Source organism: Corticium candelabrum, chromosome 5 (assembly GCF_963422355.1).
Source record: "Corticium candelabrum chromosome 5, ooCorCand1.1, whole genome shotgun sequence".
NCBI classification, from domain to species: Eukaryota; Metazoa; Porifera; class Homoscleromorpha; order Homosclerophorida; family Plakinidae; genus Corticium; species Corticium candelabrum.
In genome coordinates this window covers 5,556,522-5,576,711 of record NC_085089.1, presented here as the reverse complement: position 1 = coordinate 5,576,711, position 20,190 = coordinate 5,556,522, and the positions used below count along the sequence as shown (strand labels likewise).

At 42.2% G+C, this 20,190-nt stretch overlaps 2 protein-coding genes across 6 annotated transcripts; both read right to left on the bottom strand.

The window, feature by feature from the left end:
* Positions 1-1,500: 1,500 nt before the first annotated feature.
* LOC134179843 (uncharacterized) lies at positions 1,501-12,992 on the bottom strand. Of its 5 annotated transcripts, none has more exons than XM_062646835.1 (7): positions 12,901-12,992; positions 12,454-12,595; positions 4,977-5,504; positions 3,080-3,321; positions 2,226-2,519; positions 1,980-2,114; positions 1,501-1,918 (listed from the first exon to the last, which is right to left on the bottom strand). In XM_062646835.1, exons 3-7 carry the CDS (start codon positions 5,069-5,071, stop codon positions 1,713-1,715), a joined length of 972 nt encoding a protein of 323 aa, XP_062502819.1. In that variant the 5' UTR covers positions 5,072-5,504; positions 12,454-12,595; positions 12,901-12,992; the 3' UTR covers positions 1,501-1,712. The 5 variants fall into 5 exon arrangements, with proteins under 5 accessions (XP_062502819.1, XP_062502820.1, XP_062502818.1 ...); XM_062646836.1 differs by lacking the exon at positions 12,901-12,992 and adding an exon at positions 12,659-12,745; XM_062646834.1 differs by lacking the exons at positions 12,454-12,595; positions 12,901-12,992 and adding an exon at positions 7,060-8,244.
* A 113-nt stretch (positions 12,993-13,105) lies between these two features.
* On the bottom strand, positions 13,106-19,959 carry LOC134179610 (NADPH oxidase 5-like). The gene is made up of 16 exons (XM_062646545.1): positions 19,864-19,959; positions 19,137-19,334; positions 18,696-18,726; positions 18,551-18,647; positions 17,305-17,434; positions 17,100-17,250; positions 16,937-17,040; positions 16,755-16,861; positions 15,506-15,894; positions 15,262-15,440; positions 15,001-15,192; positions 14,665-14,843; positions 14,361-14,604; positions 14,096-14,305; positions 13,609-13,878; positions 13,106-13,544 (listed from the first exon to the last, which is right to left on the bottom strand). Exons 1-16 carry the CDS (start codon positions 19,957-19,959, stop codon positions 13,413-13,415), a joined length of 2,709 nt encoding a protein of 902 aa, XP_062502529.1. The 3' UTR covers positions 13,106-13,412.
* Positions 19,960-20,190: the final 231 nt, after the last annotated feature.

Below are 20,190 nucleotides of genomic sequence, written 5' to 3'. Positions count from 1 at the left end.
TAACTATATTAGGATCGACATGATCATCGATTAGGGCACGTTTTAGTTGTTCGAATTCGAAGCGGTTTCACAACGAGATCGTTTCGACTAGACAACGCTCTCAACACGGGATGAGGCCGCGCTAGTACCTCCATATTGCAATCGCTTGGAATTCGCCATTGCTTCGAATTCGATCTGAATACGCGAATGTCGAAGCGAATTCGAGGCGATTCGCTGCTACCCGCTGTGAACTCGCAGCGCAACTCTGTCATGGGTACAGCCTAGTGATCTTCCGATGAAACGACTTCTTGAAGGAATTTTTGAGTTCTGCTGTCTAGATATTGTCGCTTGATCCTCTCTTTTGAACACCACGCGATTACGCCGCTAGACGAGCGAACACATCGCGGCTAAAACGTAGCGAAGAATATCGCTTTAACTAGTAAAGCCTCGAACACGCAGCGAAGACCCGCGATCGCGACGCTTCGCGGTACTTTCGCTTCAACTCGCGTCGAAACGCGCCGAATCGCTTCGAAACTTTCTCATGGGACGTTTGTCTTCTTATTGCTGAAGCAGATGTCAGGACAAGCACCGATCTTCTTAGCAGTAGGGATGGCTGCATGTATCCCACATCATAGTGATGTCATCCGTCTCGATCCACAAGCCTATCAGAATGATGCCGGTACCACTTGCTCTTAATCCACTAGCTGGAACCCAAAAATGACGAAAAATGTTCCAGTGGATAATGGAGGCCACCTGATTGTGTCGATCAGTACTTCATCGGTGCCAAGACAGCCTGCCACAATGTGGTCAACTGTTTCCAGGCCAATCTGCAAGTAGAACTGACATCTCGATGCAGAATGTTGCGCTCATAATACCGAGAACGAAGAGCTTGGTCTTGAGCAGCAACAACCAGTCCCTCGGTTGCAGCAAAAAGATTCGATGACTTCAGAAATCCGTAATCTAAGTCTCTTCCATGTCCACGGGTGGTTTCTGAGTCAGTGAAACGTTGATACTGACCGTGCATAGGTTTTCTGCCCCGTGCAGGTCTGTAGACAAAGAGAACTGCTGCACGTGCAGACATGTTTCTCATCTGTTTGAGGCGCTTGCTCAAAGACACCATCACACAGGATGGTCCCAATGCACTTCCATGCAGGCTCTGCGACTTATTGTCCCTAGAAAGACTCCTCTGCAGCCATGCAGTAAACTGACTGGGCCACGCGTGGGATCAAATGAGAGAACCTGATAATTATATTATTAATTTTAATTATTATAATCATTATATTTAATTAGTATAGAGATTTTTAGACAACGCGTGCAGTAGTCTTTGGTAGCCTGTTGGAGAGTGTCCTGTTTGATGTGTCACACTAACATAGGAAGCAAAGCGTATGACCTCAGGACCCACAGTCCTTCTGTTCATTGACTAAAAACACTGCATGATTCTCTAGATAACCTGTTTTCTTTGATTTATGTGTGTGTTGAATCAGAGTTGGGTCAGGGGTACACGTTCAAGAGTCATATCTACATCTGAATGACCTACATCTTGCTGCACCATGTACACAAATGTTTGATACAAAAACACTACTTGATAGGTAACATGACTCTATGAAACTCCCTCCACCCAAACAAATCGTCAATAACTACAAGCCATGAAAAGAGTGACGGCAACAAGTGACATATACCATAGACATACAAATCAAAACGCATGAAAATACTGTAACATGTTATACCTTGTTCTAACTCTTGCCTGATAACTTGGTGACTGCACTGTAAATACTCTCCCCCTTGGTATTCACAAACGTGCTCGTCATCTGGGTTGTAGTCAGCTGAACCGTCATGAATCCAGCATCATCTGATGTCCACACAACCGACTGCTTCATCTTGGGATCATCGACGTAAACTTTCCCAGTGGCACCAGCTCCCGAGATGTAGTAGTCAATGTCTGCAACAAAGGGATCTACACGACCACCTTGTATTTATTAGGAATGATGCTGTGTGGTTACCACTGCTTTGTAGATACTCCAATTTATGGACGTGACCACAGATGTATGCTGGTACATGATGTCGTTCAAGGACTGGCCGAACCAAAGCCATTGACTGAGTCACTTGATCAGGTAAGAATACACCAACATGAGACACTACACAGACAACAAATGACTAATACAATAAAACCATAAACTACCAAGAGATAATAAATAAAATAGTTATTCAATAATAATGGAATACCATGCTGTTGTGTCAAGACTTACAGATCGGATGGTGTCCAACAACTAGTTTCCATTGGTCCGAGCTTTGTGACAGAACTTCATCAAGCCACGTCAGTTGCTTCTTGTACGATTGGTGTGCTAACTGCTCTTTCATCCACGGATCGCCTGGATTGTCATAGTAGGAGCTGATAAATGGAGTCGTGTCAATGAAGACAAATAGTACTGTAGTGTTGTCGTCACCGATGGTAAAACGAGCTGTGTAGTTCCTGTCTGGCATGATCCAACGAGACGACAAGGAATGATACATCAGCTGGGCGGAAGTGTTCCCCAAGTAATCTAATCACAAACTCATATCAAAGTGTCAATAGCACAACCTCTGGTGTATTGGTATCACTACTCTGTGTTATTCATTGATAAATTCTATGCACACCATGAGCTTCCGCAATAGAGCATAGCTGATTAAATAATTTTTAATTAATGACTGGTAATACTTCATGATAACATCACTACATTCTCACCATAGAGACTTCCGTTACTTCACAATAATAGTAGCTAAGTATAACGGTTGGTTGTAGTATGACTTGTCTAATAACTTAATGTTCATTAAAGAACACGCCCACCTGATTAATTAATTAATATTGACATTCACCCCACCATTTAAAATTAATGGCTGTGGTCATGCAATTTTTTTTGAATACATGTGGGACTTGACCAGGCAACAATCCCAAACAAGGAGTCTGCATGTCCTTGTTTGAATGCCACAACTGAAGACAATGCTTACAATACACCCACAGCAAAGTAAATTTTTTAGAACCATTACCATTACCCCAAAACATAGGTAACACTTGATTCAATTTCCTGACATCAATTAGCCTATTAGAAAAATGGGGTCTTACCATGATTTCCCAAAACACTATAGAATGGTATCTCTTTCAGATAACCAGTGTACATCTCCTCAAAGTAATTCGTCCACAATGGGTCCGTGAGATTTTTGACTCCTCCCTGCTCATTGCCTTGCGCGTCTTTCGTAAACACGTAAAAGTTGTCTCCAACATTGACAACAAACTTTGATCGAGTCTCCGAGCCTGTTAGTTCCATCTGCTTTGCTACAGCTCTCTGCTGCTCATTGCCCATCCCCCTAGGAACACAATTTGTTGTACATTAGTTCCTCATCCGAGATTTTCATCAAGTACACAACATTACCATTATTCATCACTAATACAAAAGGGAAATGGCAACGCGCTTGATACTTTGATACAACACTACAGGGGCGTCGAAAGCAAAATCACATTGGTCCATCCTAACCGAACTAGATAGGCATGGCCATACTTGTAAGACACTAATTCCATTATCAACTAAAAGCAAAATCGACACATGTGTAACTTACTTTCACATGCATAACCTCTTACTCAGTCCTAGAATTACCAAAGATGCGGAGGCGGTGTTCGCTGCCACTCACAAACTCGTTGCCAATGATATCTAAGTCTAAACGATCAAGTCTCTCTTTGTGCATATGCAACAGCATAACATGATTTAGCCTAGGCTGCTTCATGGTGCTCCTTAATTAATTAATTAAGTATGTCTTGAGCCGTCTCATAGCAGAAAAGCCAGTCATACTCTTCACACCACTCTACTCAGAAGGATCATGTCTTTCCCGTCGACCCAAAAGTGCGATTAGGACACTTGAATGACTTTGTAGGATGAAACTTGGGCGGAAGTACGCCGAATTCACGGGAACTGCAGACTGCCATGACGAACGGTAGGTGTGACTATCACGTGGGTCTAGATTGTCTGTACATCGAGACAAGATTGCTTGTCTTTCATTGTGTTTAATTTTTCATGTCCTTCTTGTCAAGAAAGGGACAAATGAATAGAAAGTGATAAATAATAAGCCAAATTTATTTAATCACCTATATAGACCTTGAACCGGAAGTTTGTGCCACTATGCAGCTGGCGAAAGTTGACTTTCTGAATATTGGTCCGTCCCAGGACGGACCAAACGGATCGGTTCCCACGCCCCTACACTAGATAATGAAAAGCACTTAGCCTATATCTAGAGGTTACGAAACAGCTGCTGTTGTGATATAGTAACATAAAGAGCGTGCTAAGGGGGGCTGGACACGTCACTGACACGTGGGATTGTGGACGCTAATTAACACCAACGATGACAACGAGCGCATGCGCTGCATGCCATTGCTGGTCGGTTGATCTACAAAAGTACAGTATTACTCTAACTCCTAGTGAATAAGCGCTGGGGTTAACACTAGAGGCATTACCGGACAACTGGCAAGAGACACTGGGCGCTTTTACAAAGGGGGTTAGTATTAATTAAGTCTAGACTGTCGTAGGACAATTTGGGTGGCTGTACTCTAGCCAACTTGCGTTCACACGGAAACGGGGGTACTTTGTTTCGTCGTCTCAAGCTCGCCTGTCGCCTTAAAGATTCTGCTAGAAAGTCTAGAAAAGCAGTATAATAGACGCCGAGCAGGAAAAATCCACCGGTTAACTTAATTAATTAACTTGTGTTCGACTTGAGTCTAGAAGTTAGTGGAGTCAACCTTGTGTGCTCACTAAGGACTTTAAAGGCGGTTTTCAAAGAAGATCTATCGATGCAATTGTAATTCTATAGTAAACTTAGAATCGACGCAAGAAAAACAGAAATCTGCGCACAATGGCGACAACGGGACAGAGATGAAAAACAACAAATGGTAGCCTAGTGGAAGTGCAAACAACAACAAAAACTACAAGAACAAGAACACTGGTACCCTACGACTGCATGGTAAGTTGACGTACCAGTCTCCAAACACCAAGAAGTTCAACGGTTCACTCCCTTGTACACTCCATGCCGTCAATAGAACAACAAGAAACAGAAACTGGAGAAGGCCCATCTCTTTCCTCCTCACACACCTTGCAACGTACAATTATGTCGTAATATGAACTAAAATATTAACTACCTATTGCACGTGATCTCAATTAACACCAACCACATGACTCTGTCTAGTAGCCAGTCACAGTTGCAAGATGCCTGGCATGCAGTTCAAGTAAGCAAGGTTGACTCAATCGTATCACCAGAAGGCTCTTTGCAGTCACATTCGTACAATAGCTGATATCAATGCACACCAGACGACACAGACCACCGGCCAGTGCATGGATTCCTGCGTCCGAGATGGCGGTATAGGCAGCACCAAAGTGGGTCAACCGTTTCAACCGTTGTGCGACCATCGTGGCTGCAAAGTCGCCAATATTGTAACAGCTCGATACATTAAGGCGTTCGAGAACAGGACAACCTATCATCACATCCAACAGTCCCGAGTCATTGATCTGTGAGATAAACAAACTTGTTACGATCGATGACCTCACATCTCCATACCTGCAGAGTCTGAGCCTCACACAAGCAAAGCCCGAGGCCTCTGCAATAATGGAAACGTTTGGTCTAACTGCAGACTACTGTAGATGTATACAGTCCATTTTTCCTAGATACTAAGATCAGTATTTCTGGGTCTACACAAAAACTATTTTTCCATCCCGGACTTTGCCTATTCCCAACATATCAGAGCAACCACATCAATTTGTTTGCAGTCTCTGTGTGTCATCGACCACAGTCTGTGGTCTGGCATCGTTATGTCCTTGCTGTACCTAGAGACCTTACGTTCGTGTAGAGACCCATCCATGCACCATGTTCCACAAGCGTGAGAACCAACATGCTCATAATTATTAATATGTCTGTACTACAATCTTTCTGTTGATTCTCTTTAAAGCCCATATGTTGTCGTTTTGTTATACCATTCCTACTCTTGTATCACCCCACCTACATGGCACATCAGCTTACTCTATGAGGTATGAGACTGTAGTCTTGCTAAAGGATATGGCACCTTTAAGTGCTAACTGCTGAAACTGTTTGACTAATTACTACAACTCAAGTTTGCTAGAACAACGTTTGCTATTACCAGTAGTGTACTACCCACTAATCTAGATCTGTCATCTCAGATTCACTAAAGCTTTTAAATTCTGGGTCAGAGTCGGAGTCAGTAAACAACAGTCTGTAGATTCTTATTTCAGTTCACTTTTGCTCAAGAAAAATGGTCAAGGAGCCCGTCACCTGGGTACCAATTATCACCAATTAAGTGGAGCGTAGATGCAAAATGTCAAACGCTGGGCTAAAGTTGGGATGGGGGCTTGATAGATAATGGGGGCTTGATAGATAATGGGGTGATACAAGAGTAAGTACCAGTTTGTGTCTACTAGTAGTTATTCAATACGTGCTCGTACCGGATTTCTTTGATTAAACCCCCGTGGTGTATAGTTTAGAGCTAGGGTTTCAACTGTGGCGTATATTTGTTCAGAGCTTTCTATCTGTGCTTTAGGAGTGTGTATGTACACGTGTATACGCTGTAGGTCTGACAGATTTTCAAGAGAACAACACACCATACTGGTACATGCATTTCACACTTTGAGACATCATGCAGTGAAGTAGCCTCGTCCCCAGACTCACGTGAGCCTGGCAGTGTCTGGTTCCCGTAGGCTGAAAGTGTCATACAAGAACCGGACACTGCCAGGCTCATGTGAGTCTGGGGACGAGGCTACAGTGAAGCAGGTGAAACAGCATCGAGGTCGTCTAAAGAAGGAAAATTTGCCTCTTAAAAAGTTGTACAATTTTTCCTTCAAACTTCAAGCTGGATACATTGGAATTCATTAAAACGCAGCGTTTATTCGAGGGTGGCGTTTAGTCAAAGAAATACAATATGTGCATTACAGAATGCCTGGTAGCTTTAGGCTATTAGGCTATTACCTGTGCAATACAATAGACTAGACTTACAGTAAATGTGTTGAGAGGGGATTCACTCATGCAGTCTCATTATTCGAATATATGCCTTACCAGGAATACCTCACTGATGTCTAGATCGGTCAGAAGCGAAAACTTCAGTGCACAAGAAAGAGCTTCGTTTGTTATTCGTGAGCAAGCCTTGAGGCAGAGTTTTGTCAAATTTGCGAGGCCCATTATTCCTAGCCTGTGAACCTCGGCAGACTTGTGTTTCACACACGACGAACATACGGTCTCGTCACGCACAAACTTGAACGACGAACACAAAAGAGTTGCCGCTTTCTTAGCTTCCTTTCCAAGCAAACTAGACGTACTTGATCTTGTCTGCAACGATTTAAGAGGCACACTTGATGTAGTGCATTGTCGTTGTTCTTTTACTCCAAATAACACCTCATCATTAACTGATCGCAGCCAACCAATGTTTAGTTGTGACAGATGTGGACAATTACATGCAAGGCTTTGAATCATAACACTAAGTTTATTCTGTGACAAACCAGTACAGTTGCTGATATCCAAATGTTGAAGGCTCACACATACCGATGTCCACATGCACTCTCTGATTGCCGCACAAGAGCTGACATTCACGTATTCCAACCGTGAGTCTGAGGACAATGTTATGACATGTATGGCACCACAGCCTGACAAATCAAGAGAACGAAAGTGTTGCAAATGTTTAAAGTCAATAGCTGATTGCTTGCCAGCCATTGCACGACAACGACCAGCCGATAACGTAGTAAGATGCGTTAACGTTTCTAATGCAAGCTTAAGTCCAGAAACAGTAATGCAAGTCTGGCTCACATTCAGCAACATCAAACAATTCTGCCGAATACAAATATCTCTCATGGCAGCATCCCCGACATCGTTTCGCTCCACACTCAAGCCGACCAACTGGTTCTCCATATACTTATTAATCGTGAATACATCGTCATCTTTCAGATGACAGTTTACAAGAAATAGATTAACAATATTCTTTCCAAGTGGCATGCCTTCTCTCAATCCTACATCCGATAATTTGAGACCGTGAACAGCTAAGAAGTCAAGCTGATTTACAGACCGACACAAAGATGTCAAGTTCGGAGAAGTCTTTATTGGAATTGTCAAGTTCTTCAACTGTTTGAACTTCTCAAATCCGACAAAAGGTAACTTAACACGATGTGCCGAGTTAAAGTGAAGAGTTGTAACAGAGGTCTTTTCAAGTCGGTTGCCAAGATCTTCCAGCCATGCTGAGCATGATACTAATCTCCCTATGTTCAAGTGTAGTTCCACCAAACAGTCACACAGCACCTCCACAATATTCAACACTGTCTCCCCCACACAATCAAAATCCGTCACGTGACTCGCTACATCACCAGCCAGTGATATCGTTATGCGAGAAATGCGTCGCAAGTGCAGTACGGACAGCATTTCTGACGGGAGCCGACGAGACGCGGAGTTGACATTCAATCGGACGAATGCCCCTCGCCACAGTCTGGGATGATTGGCTGCATCCCACCACTGACGGCAAACGAACGTGCACTCTCTCAAGTCAGCTACCGAGAGATAGCTAAAAACGCGACTGACCACTTCAGTAGGAAGCAGGCTTGTCTTGCGGTTACGAAACATCAGAGAGAAAAATTAGTTTTGCGCATGCGCTTTGAGTGTTGGTAGCGACGTTACTGTAGTACACATATCACGATTCAGGGGCGTAGCGTCCAGTCCGACCGGTCCGGCCATGGCCGGACCGGTTTTTGAAATATGCACTTTCGCCAGACGCTCAATGGCATCAACTTCCGTTTTAAGGGTATAGCCGATTAAATAAGTAATATATTTCTGCTCATGCAGTACTTTGTGCGTCGGCCTTGCGTTCTCCAGACGTCAGTTGAAGGTACTGTACAGGCTCGGAGACCCAGCCGATGCGAGGCTAAAGTTGTCCCGCCCATCTACTAGCGTGCGCTACATTGTCCAGCCCACTAGCGCGCGCTAGGCCGGACCGGTTTTCATTTACTTCCTACGCCCCTGCGATTCACTGTGAAACATTATGGTGATGACCGTTTGTCTCTTGAATGGCTTTGTAATGGTCAAACTCTAGTGTACATAATTCGGTGAAAGGCTCTTTACAACTTCGAATTTTCGAATTCACATTTGCAAATTCATTGATATACGTAGCCTAGACAGACTCTAGACCTGCAGTTGGTCTAAACTTATATTTTTGATGCTGTTTGTAAGAATTCACGAAAAGACAAGATCACAATTTGCATGCATGTACTGGGTACCTGCACGTCTATGATGTCTAGGGATCGATGATGATTATTGATCAATTTATGATAGTCAGTCAACAAACGAGGTATTCAGTATTGCTGTATTATCTATCACACAGTACAGTCATATGATCATTACGACACTTCCATGCAACAAACACTTTTGATCGAAGCACTGAAGTGCATAGAAACAAAATTTAATAGAAAAATGTCTATACACTAGAGTCCAAGCATGAGCTTGACTATCTTACAGAATGCACAAAGATCTGTCAAACGCATAACATTGAACAATTTTCAGTAATTCCTAACACTGTGACCATGCATCTAGGTGTATGTATTAATTAATTAATGAATTTATATAATCAATTGTCACTCCTCTCATCTCCAAAGCCCACACAACCGACAAAATCCATTGCACTTAAAGTATTCATTCCATCACACGATTACTCAGACACTTGAGTTCGTTTCTTCGCTCTTGTTCTAGTTGCAACCGAGTCACGTGACACTGCCGTGGACCGCAACCAAGTTGCAGCAGGTCGATACGTTTCAAAAGCGTCGTCATCCTTCTTGCCCGCATCGGTAGCCACTGTGGCGCTTATGGTTTGTCCATACCACCACCAAGCCACACGAATACCGACCAGCAGACAGCACAAGATAGCTACGCCCGCCATACAGAGTCTCACTTGTAAATCATGTGACAGAACAACGAAGATGGACTCTAGGTGTTCACTGACGTTAAGAGCCTTTGTCAGTTGCGTGAATCCACTCATAACACAAGTGTCTTCTTCCGAGCACATAAACATGCAAGATTGTCTAGTGTCGTGCCAGTTTCAGACAGGAATAAGAATTTAGAGACCACAGTTCCAAGCTCATACATATGCAGTTTCTAGCCTCGAAACGCTTAGCAAGTTCGCCGGATCTGCTCACAGGCATGCAGGATCGTTCGACGTCTCATCCGGGTTTCCAAGTGTAGCCTCGTGTTGCCAATTCTCGATCAACATGAGATGCGCTTTTGTTTTCCGTGCCACTAAGATTTCGGCGTGATATGAGCTTTTTCACATATTACAGTAGAGTTAGCATGCGTTCGAGGCAGTGTGATTTGGCAACTTGCGTTCTCAACGGGGTGTCAGTGGTCTGCACCTTTTGGCCCTAGTTTCTGCTGTTAATTAAAAATAATTACTAGAGAATTGGAAGTGTATAGTATTTTTGCTCACTGTAGTTTATTCGGCTACATCTAGACCATAGTTACCCGAGGCCTGGATATCCGGGCTAGGGTATAGTAGTCGTCCGACGTGCAACCCTATGACCATATTATACTCTATTAGCTCAAATGCAAATGAAGCTATTCCGACCAATAGACGAGAAATGGTGTCATTACCAACCAATAGACGAACGTGATATCATCGAGAGTCATCCAATAGAGTGTGTACAACCCCCCCCCCCCCCCGGACCTTGCAGAGTTGCAAGTTCCAGTGATGCGAGCTATGGCATAATTTCCTTCGGCAAGAAACTTGTACACAATTGCCTCTCCCGACTCAGGAGTATAAATGAGTAGTCTACCTGGTCTTTATGAGAGACTAAGCGGCCATTGGCTGTGACATGACATCAGCCACTGTGGTCCTGGTGAGACTTTGGGTATTCACACTTCAGGTGGCTTCACAAGCTGGTGCTCCTGTGAGTACCTGGCCCGGCTCCAAGAGATTGCTAGAGTCCTTCTGAGTAGCGTACAGGAGCCCAGTTGTTAGCTGGGGGCGTGACCAGTATCTGGCAGCTCCTAACGTTTAGATTTTTAGCTTTAGTGTGTGCAGGTCGGCATGCATGTCTAGTATACGTGCATATACACACATGCACTAACAAATACATATATAATGCATATATACATACATTCAAACATAGCTGAAAACAGCCTTTATAATTAGCTGAACTGAACACACAAATTTGTAAGTATCATGCAATGTGACTCTAGGTATACTGCAACGCTCAATACAAACGTGGACCCCATTGATACCAACTCTACAGTATATGCCACGAATGCATAAAATGGACAAACTAAAAAGCCCTTCTAATATGTCACCCCATCATGCAATGACAGGATGTACGTCCATGCACTGTACCCAAAGTAAATGAGTCTGTACAACAATACACTTGCAAATGGAACAGGAAATCAAATGGGCATTGACTATGATACAACTTTGAGGTTAGGAGCTCAAAGTCCCGGCCACAATATGCAGACATGAAATTCCTGAGTCAAAGGAGCAATTGTGTGTGGATTCCTGCACAGAGAGACTATGCCGATGGCCACCATTAACTTAAGCCTACAACCACAAAACCAAGCAAACAGGCAGACAGACAAACAGACTAACAAACAATTACATAAACAGATTAGTATGCATTTGTGTAAACCTTAGTTGTAGTTGCCGTAACGAACAGATGACAAACAGACAGAAAACAAACACAACATACAAACATCCAGGGAATTCAAAACAAGCAGAGATATATCTGTCACCTGTTTGTCTGACGTCTGTCTGTCAGTCTCATTGTTCGTTTGTCTGTGTGTGCATGATAATGAATCCACAAAATTTTACCCATTTCTTTAACCAGACATCTATTTATCTCTCTGGGCGCGTCTCCACTAGGGCTTAAACATGTTTACAACCTGTTTAAGTCTAAACATGTTTAAGAATAATGCGTCCCCACTGGCGTTAAACCTGTTTAACTCTAAACCTAAACAGCTTTTGCTAAACATGTTTCAGAGGTAGTTTAACGAAAGTGGTTTAGGTTTAACAGTCACGTGATATAAACGCGCGTTCCAAAACGGTGGATGTTAGTTCTTTCACGCTGTTCTTTCTCTTTCTTTGGAGATTATTGGAAGAAGACAAAACTAGGCAATGTCAGAGAGTGCTTAGACTGATGCAGAGTGTCAGGAGAGAGCCATTTTGGCGAAGACAGAGACTTGTGTCTGTGATTGTTCTTCAGACGACAAGAAGACGATCTCCGACTGTCTGGTGCACAAGAAACGAATTCGCGCGGTACAACAAAGTCCCGGATAATTCTTTTAATAGCCCGGAATAAATGGACAAGTGGAGACGCTGTCTACTAAACATGTTTAGAGTTTAAACATGTTTAATGTTAAACATGTTTAAAGGGCAACAAGTGGAGACACAGCCTCTGTCTGTTAGCCTCTAAAACTTCACAATATCAATGTACTGACCTGATGGTACAAAACATTCTCTAACAGTCCTGCAAGAGTTACCTCATCATACAGCTATGACACATATTCAACAATAAACATGCTAAGAAATGAGAAATTCTTTGACAAATTCGTCTTTATTCCGAGAGGCACTCACTACAGCCTGAAAAACAATGAAAGTCTAATAAATTAACTAACAACACAAGAAGATAAGCATCACAACAACCTGCAACACAGGCAACAAGAAGAGAGACAAGAAGATAAGTGCTAGTCCAATTAGCAGAAAGATAACGCGCAAACGTAGCGACAAACTCGTTTCGCCATAAGACCGACACGTGCACTTGACAGGAAACCTACTACTGTAGTAGTGATCACGTACTAATAAGGCATGGCAGCTTCGAACTTCCAGACCAGGGAGCGCTAGTAGTAGCGTCCACATGATCTTGTATCTTGTATCTGATAACTTACCATATATTCATCCTTGAAACCCAAGCTAGCAGCCCAAGGGCTTAGCACTTCAGTGCTTCTTCATTTGATTAGGTATACCCCACGTGTGCCCTAACCACGCATGCGCTACGGTTACATGGTATTGTGGGCGGGTCGATAGACGGATGTGGGCGGTATTATTTCCAATTGTAATGGTGGGAAGCGTAAGCGTCGATTTTGTCTGCAATACAGTAGAATGCATATGTCTGTCTATACATACATCTTAATTAATTTTCTATAGTGTACAACTGAACTCTTGCATAGAGATCATGCAATCAAGAATTATACTAGGACTGGCACATAACGTACACGCACAACTACTGTGTAAACATAAACAGATGAACTAGTATATACTACATACGCTATAAACAGAAAAGAATCATGAGTAAACTCAGTGAAGCAACTTGATCAGCACATTAGCTACCATATAATGGACCACTATAGGCAAGACATTTACAGTGGAGATTTGCTTACCCGAACCTATGGATTACCTACTAAAAGTTTTCTTTTCTAAAACCAAATTTGTACTCATCACACTTTGATCTCAACACTTTCCCCAAAGCTGCAGGGCCACAAAAGAAAACGGTCACCCTTCCTTTTCCCTCTGCTTTGATTTTGGCAAATACCTACATACCATCACTTCATGAGACTAAAACAGCACCACCCCAACTACTCCGATTTGATGTCTACCTTATTCCAATCTGGTCGACCAGCTTCTGTTCTCGTTTTCAAACCAGTTATCACATCCTGGTGTGTGTTCTTATGCAAGAGATCGATTGCCACCTGCAGACATATAACCTTGACATCTTCCTTCTTGAGAGCCGAAGTCATGTACATGTGCATCTCCAAAAACTGTTGGAAATAGCTGCTGTCGGTACTCTGCTCGACTTCCAGCTGTGTGAGAAGACTGATGAACCATTCAAAAGCACGCTGATCACGATTTATCCAATAGAAGTCAACCTACGTCCCAAAAATTATTGCATCAATGTGTGGCATACATGCATGCATACAGTGTGTGTGTGTGTGTGTGTGTGTGTGTGTGTGTGTGTGTGTGTGTGTGTGTGTGTGTGTGTGTGTGTGTGTGTGTGTGTGTGTGTGTGTGTGTGTGTGTGTGTGTGTGTTTGCACACGCATGTAAAATCACACAAATCAAAATCGTATTAAATCGTACTACCTACTTTCCTCAGCTTCATCACAGACTGTGGATTTTGTCTACAAAACTTGTGCATGCAGTTGGGACACTGAACTTTCTCGTTTTCATGATGTTTAGCTATGCTCTGCAGAATAGATGCAAAAGGTGTAACTCCAATGCCCGCTGCGACCAATACCGCATGTTCTGCTTGAAAGATGTGAGTCGACGGTGTTCCATACGGCCCATCAATGTAACACTAAACATTACAGATTCAGTGCTCCACACTCGTGGTACTTGAAATTAATGCACACCTCCAGGCTTTGCTTCTTTTGTTTAGTAAACCTGACGTTGTCCTGCCATGCTTCACACACTGACGTACAACGTGCCTCCACATCAGTAGAAGGTTTAGATAGTCGTTTCTGATACTGCTGTTTCAGTCGCATACTCAGTCTCCTGTGGTCGGACACACCAGAGCCCACTCTCTGCACAGCTGCCCTTATAAACATATCCCTCTGCCTTGCTTTCTCAAGTGTGCTCGCAAAGTATTCATAAACCCTAGTTAAAATAAAAAATGACAGGAAAGTAGTCCACACCTGCATGAAATCGTGGCTATACTTTGTGGTCCACGTCCCTGCTGAACGAACATGTACCCAGATGACGTCTGTCTGCTCTGGACAGCTGCTGATCGTGAATGGGTGCCATTCGTACTTTGCTACTGCTGGAATCTGTAGAAATATGTAGTCTCCTGGTTGAAATGTAAATCCAGCAGGACGTGATATCACTAGATGAGTTACCTACATCAAGAATGCTTCACCAATCTCATCGAGTCAACATGCACTATTAACACATATGTGTTGATGTCTAATATTGTATTGTATTAGTGTGTAATACAATACATAAATCCAATAGCACGTATCAAATTAAATTGCAAAAATTATCATTTTGAATTACCTTCGATGGTAAGCAGTTGCCTTGCACTATGTAAGTTCTGCCATAACGGACCAAGTTGACGGCCTTAGAGCGTAGGACTCTCTCCACAGCATAAATGGTACCTGGTACAATGAACCACTTCCAGTACATTTCGGCATGAATGATTAGAACAACATAAAAGCCAACAAAGAGCATATGTGTACAGTAGAAGATCTAAGCAAAGCAAATAATATTATTGCAGTGTGTGTTTCCATGTACTTAAACCAAAGCAGAACAAGAGACCTCAAAATGGCCAGTTTGACGAACAAATGGTTGAGAGCAGATTACAATAGTAATAAGAATTATGAGCAAGGTAACGCCTGTCACTCCTGCACTGCCGTTGACCCAACCGAGGTCAGTGTGAGTTGAGAAGAGATACTCCCAGTAAGCATGTGTAGCATTCGGTTCATTGACAATCTGCCCTAAACAACAAAAACATCATCCTACTACATGCATCTCAATACATGTACCTCAATATATTACTCACTTATGTTAACACAGTGAGCTGTTGTGTGTCCAATTGCTAACATCAATATGACGTAGGCAACTACTTTGTGTAGATTGATATGCTGGTCTAATGGCAAATAAGGACCTAGACTTGTTCCTCTTAGCCACGTCAACGTCTTCCTCAACATTAAAACAATAACAGTAACTGTATCAAAATCCAGACAAAGACCAAAACCGCGAGCTATGGAGACAGCTGGTCCAGAATGTTTGTAAGCTATAGCATTGTAAGTAAAGAGACCGATATTGATCACAGTGAAAAGAACTGTAGTAACGACAGTCGACATGTTGTTTTTAATGTATCTTGCACAAGAAAAGTTAGCAAAGATGCGTCGAGCTTTGAATGGTTGAGGAGAAAGCCACTCAGGAACACTTTCAAGAAACAACAAACACTTCCTGTATCTCCACTGTACAGCAATGAAATACATGCAATCTGGGTTATACTGTAATTCACAAAGGTGAATGATAAACATCACATTGCACACCTCAAAACAGACATCCATATAAAGTTGGTTAAATGAAAGATGAAGTATCACTACTCCACACATTCAAACAAGTGCGAACATATAGCTAACTATTAGCTAATATCGAACGACTCTCTAATTATTATCACTACTGCACTGTTATAATCACATACACATGATTACCTATAACCATAAGAAACGACTGGAAAAGAGCAATGGACGAGAGTGACAATTCACACCAGAATGACAGAAAGCCGGCTTCAGTCAAACATCATGCGCATGCTCTCTCATCGCAACTACATCATCACACCACTCCCTATACCTAGCCAAGTCGTTTATCTTGGTCATCGCTATCTTCCAATTGAACATAATCCAGTAACCATATGCAAGCTGTGGCCAATGGCTGCCTAAGTCACTAACTCATTAGTAACTTTCTTTGCTAACAAAATAGTTTTCTTTTAGTTATTTTAGTATCTCATTGCATATATTTAGTTTTAGTGCTTAGTGTTTCATTGCTCTTGTAGCAATATGGACGTAGTGCAAATCTATTCAAATATTATTGTCATTATTATTATTATTATCATCATACTTTTTAATATAGTAATATAATATCATCACCACCATCATCAATACTGTCATCGTTATAACAAGGCTTAGTAGTTGTGACTCTAAATATATCAAAGTATCTAATCTAATCTAAGCTGCTGATTTCACCATAGACTATTTCTACCATAGTGTAAACAAGCTGGCCATAATTCAAGCAGATACCTGACAGTGAGGTTTTCTACCAAGCTGGGGTTCCTATCCAACTGTGCTTTCAGCTCCTCAAATGTAATTGTCCCGCTTTCATCTGCATCCATATCACCAAACAATGCCTAATGAGCAACGCTTGTTGTATATACGCACTTTACACAAATAAGTAATGAAAAATTGTTATGTCACAAATGCACATTTGTTAGATCATCCAGCTGTTCGTCACTCAATTTGAGAGCTGATTCTCCCATGCATGACTCCAGAACAATCCTCAGTTCCTCAGGATCAATGTAACCATTTCCTAAAGCAGAAAGTTATGCTCATTGAGAAAATGAACGCACACAAAGATAAATCACTGACCATCGACATCATACACTTCAAACAAAAAACGCAGTTTGTCCAGTTTTGATCCTTGAGTCAACAGACTGATACCATCAATGAGCTCCTTCGTAGACAGAAATCCATCCTCGCTCTTGTCAAAAAGCTGAAAGAACCTCTCAGCAATGAAATCCTACATCACACAGTAATGATCGCACTTAATAACTCTTAACAACTGATCTCTAACATCTTTCAGTGCCAAGACATTTCTGAACTCATCCAATCCAACAAGTCCATCAGAAGAAGCTACAGCAGCCAGTTTCCTATTGAGACAAGCCAGCCATTTTTCATCCGCAGACCTATCTTCCATGTGCTGCCTACTCCAACCAACAAAGTGCACTGTCGTAAAATACAAAGCGTCTCAGGCTATTGTGAAATCAATTTAAGGCAACACCTCTAACTGTCACCTTGAAACCTTCAGTAGCATCCCCAAGCACCTCCAGTTGCAGTGAAATCTAGAACCTACTGTGTCACACATGGCTGACCACCTGTTGGGACACTTGCTAATTGATATGATTTCTGTCTACCAATTTAATTATCTATGTTTACAATTAACCTTCTCTGCAACATGATATCACAGAAAGTACAATGAGTACAAGCCCAACATCCCTGATGTACACATCCTACATTTCCGGTTTCCCTGAGAGTGCTGCCACAACAATTTTTTTTGGGATCAATCATTAGTGTGCTCCTCCCCATTTTGGTTGGATATAAATAGAATGTGCTAAACTTGTGAAAAAACGTGCCTAAAGATTGTTGCCTTTATCACTCCCCACAGTCAATACTCAAAGTCAATCTCTTGTCCTTGGCTTGCAAACTATTCACCAATACATTTTGTACAATATGACCTATGTTGCTTGTTTCACACCCCAAACTAATGTAGCTCCACCTTATTTTCCCTCAGCTGAGAAGATGCCGGTTGCATTACTGATTCTGTTACCGCCTTTGTGCCTGGCAGCTACAGTTCGTCAGAACCTATTAATGGCCAATTTGGAGATGGTTCAGATGAGTATCCGTATAAGGTAACGACAAGCTGATGTTTCAAACTTTGATTTATCACACAACTCAACTCATGGCACTCGATGGTACCGTGTTGTAATCGACTTACGTATGAAGGTTCGCTTCGCATCCTGGTGAAAGACACGATGTCATCGTGTGTAATGACCAAACAGCAGGAAACTACAGAATAGCTGCAGAAGCAGAGACAAAGATGCTAGTCTGGCTGCTGGTTATATGTATGCGTATATGCAATACGATAGCCACACAGAGACTTCTGTTTTAGACCACAATGGCCAACCAGTAGCAGTATCATAGGTACAGAAGAAGGAGCAAACCCCAGTCTCAACATTCCAAGCGAGACATTCGATTCGCTCTACACTACCTCTCAATATTTTCCAAAACCACCCCATTACCTGACCAACAAATCTACTTACTTCTTGAATTCAAGTACAGTCCTGCACACCCGAGTTAACGCCCCTGGTTTGCATTGGCAAGCATGATGTCTTACAAAGAAATGACTGATCCACTTCTCTATACAAAAGGAAAGTACGGAGTATAAGACAAACAAAATCTGTTGACCTTCAACCAACCGACAAATCTGAAGATTGTCCTCATCAACATCAGCAATGAATTACAACCAATACACATACATGGTCATTGATTCCACCTCATGGGCACTAGATTCAAATTCAATAACAGTACTCTGGGCAACGGCACGTCAAAGTTGAGAAACTGCCATGTTAATCAGCTAATCTATTCAAATATGAATAAAACAGGACAGCCATCATGGGTTATTGAAAAAGGATGGGGTTGCACATACAATGCGACGCTTGCAAATTTGATCATAAACAGCCTTAATCTCTATATGATAAAAATGTCGTACTCATTCCATCTCGAAGTTGGGTAGTCATTTGTTTGACAATAGATAAGCCGGGTATAGTTGGAGCGTCAAGTCACTACTGGTACCACAAAAGATGAGCGGAATGATTTGGAATTATTGGTCATGCCCAGTAAAGTGACCAATATCATAGGTGGGATGCCTTGCTGTGGAACATGCACAATGGCCGAAACAGAACAAAGAGCAACACAACCCGGTTCCATACCAACACAAACATCATCACAACTGACGTGTGCAAACAGTGGAAGCTCCACAAGAGCCACGATCCTAACACTCGTGCTACTACTGCTAGCACTATTTCTTAGCATATAAGACACAATCTAAAAAAATTATAGTTCAACAATGCACGATGCTTGTACGACAAGAGTGTCAACATGACCACCCAATTTCAAACTGCGAAATCATATTTATAATCATATTATTAATTTAGTATTTACACCAAACATTCCTGTGTGTGATACAGCAATAACAAAAAATACTAATATATTATTGTTTATATCAACAATATATAATATTACAATACGTAACCGTTCCTTCATCCGGGTATTTGCTAAGCCTTTAGACTGTACGTGTACACGTACAACTTCATACATACAAGTTTTATGCTTATCTGGGCGAAGTCCTCGCCTCTCCTGCTTGCGTGCCGTCTACTCTGTCGACGATTTCGAGTACTTGGAAATATTTCTGTTTGCTTATTCTGCGGCACTCCTGGATTCTGACTACGTCTCCGATACGACACTCTTCCATCTCGTCATGAGCAAAGAAATTCTTTTTGTGATTGTAGTACTGTCAACAGGCATGTCAGAGAGGCGAGACACTCGACAGACACGAACGCAATGAACTGCTTACCTTCTTTACTAAAGGATGCAACGCAAGTCTGTTCACGCATACTTTTGCCGTGCGCGTCATCTTCGTACCTACTACACGTCCAACAAACTGCGCCATCTTTTGCAACAAAACTCCCGTATACTAACTTACCTGTACATAATATTATGCACTCCAAGTCTACCCTGCTAAACAGACCCGTATGCACAAGGCTCTGATTTATAAATAAACCAAAAGTCTCCACGATAAGAAATCTTGATGGTAATTTTTTTAAACCGTCAAACTAGTTGACTGCATTAGTGAACGTGGTCACTATGTTTGAAGAATTGCTGCAGCTGCATCTAGAACAAT

Excerpts from the sequence above, each read along its gene's own strand:
- LOC134179843 (XM_062646832.1), bottom strand. The coding sequence starts at position 8,409 with ATGCTGTCCGTACTGCACTTGCGACGCATTTCTCGCATAACGATATCA. Across the intron at positions 5,505-7,059 it reads ACATCAGTGAGGTATTCCTG|ATCAATGACTCGGGACTGTT; the intron begins GTAAGGCATATA and ends TTTATCTCACAG.
- LOC134179610 (XM_062646545.1), bottom strand. The coding sequence starts at position 19,959 with ATGGCGCAGTTTGTTGGACGTGTAGTAGGTACGAAGATGACGCGCACG. Across the intron at positions 17,251-17,304 it reads ATGTCTTGGCACTGAAAGAT|GATTTCATTGCTGAGAGGTT; the intron begins GTTAGAGATCAG and ends TGTGTGATGTAG. Across the intron at positions 16,862-16,936 it reads AGCTGGATGATCTAACAAAT|GCATTGTTTGGTGATATGGA; the intron begins GTGCATTTGTGA and ends GTTGCTCATTAG.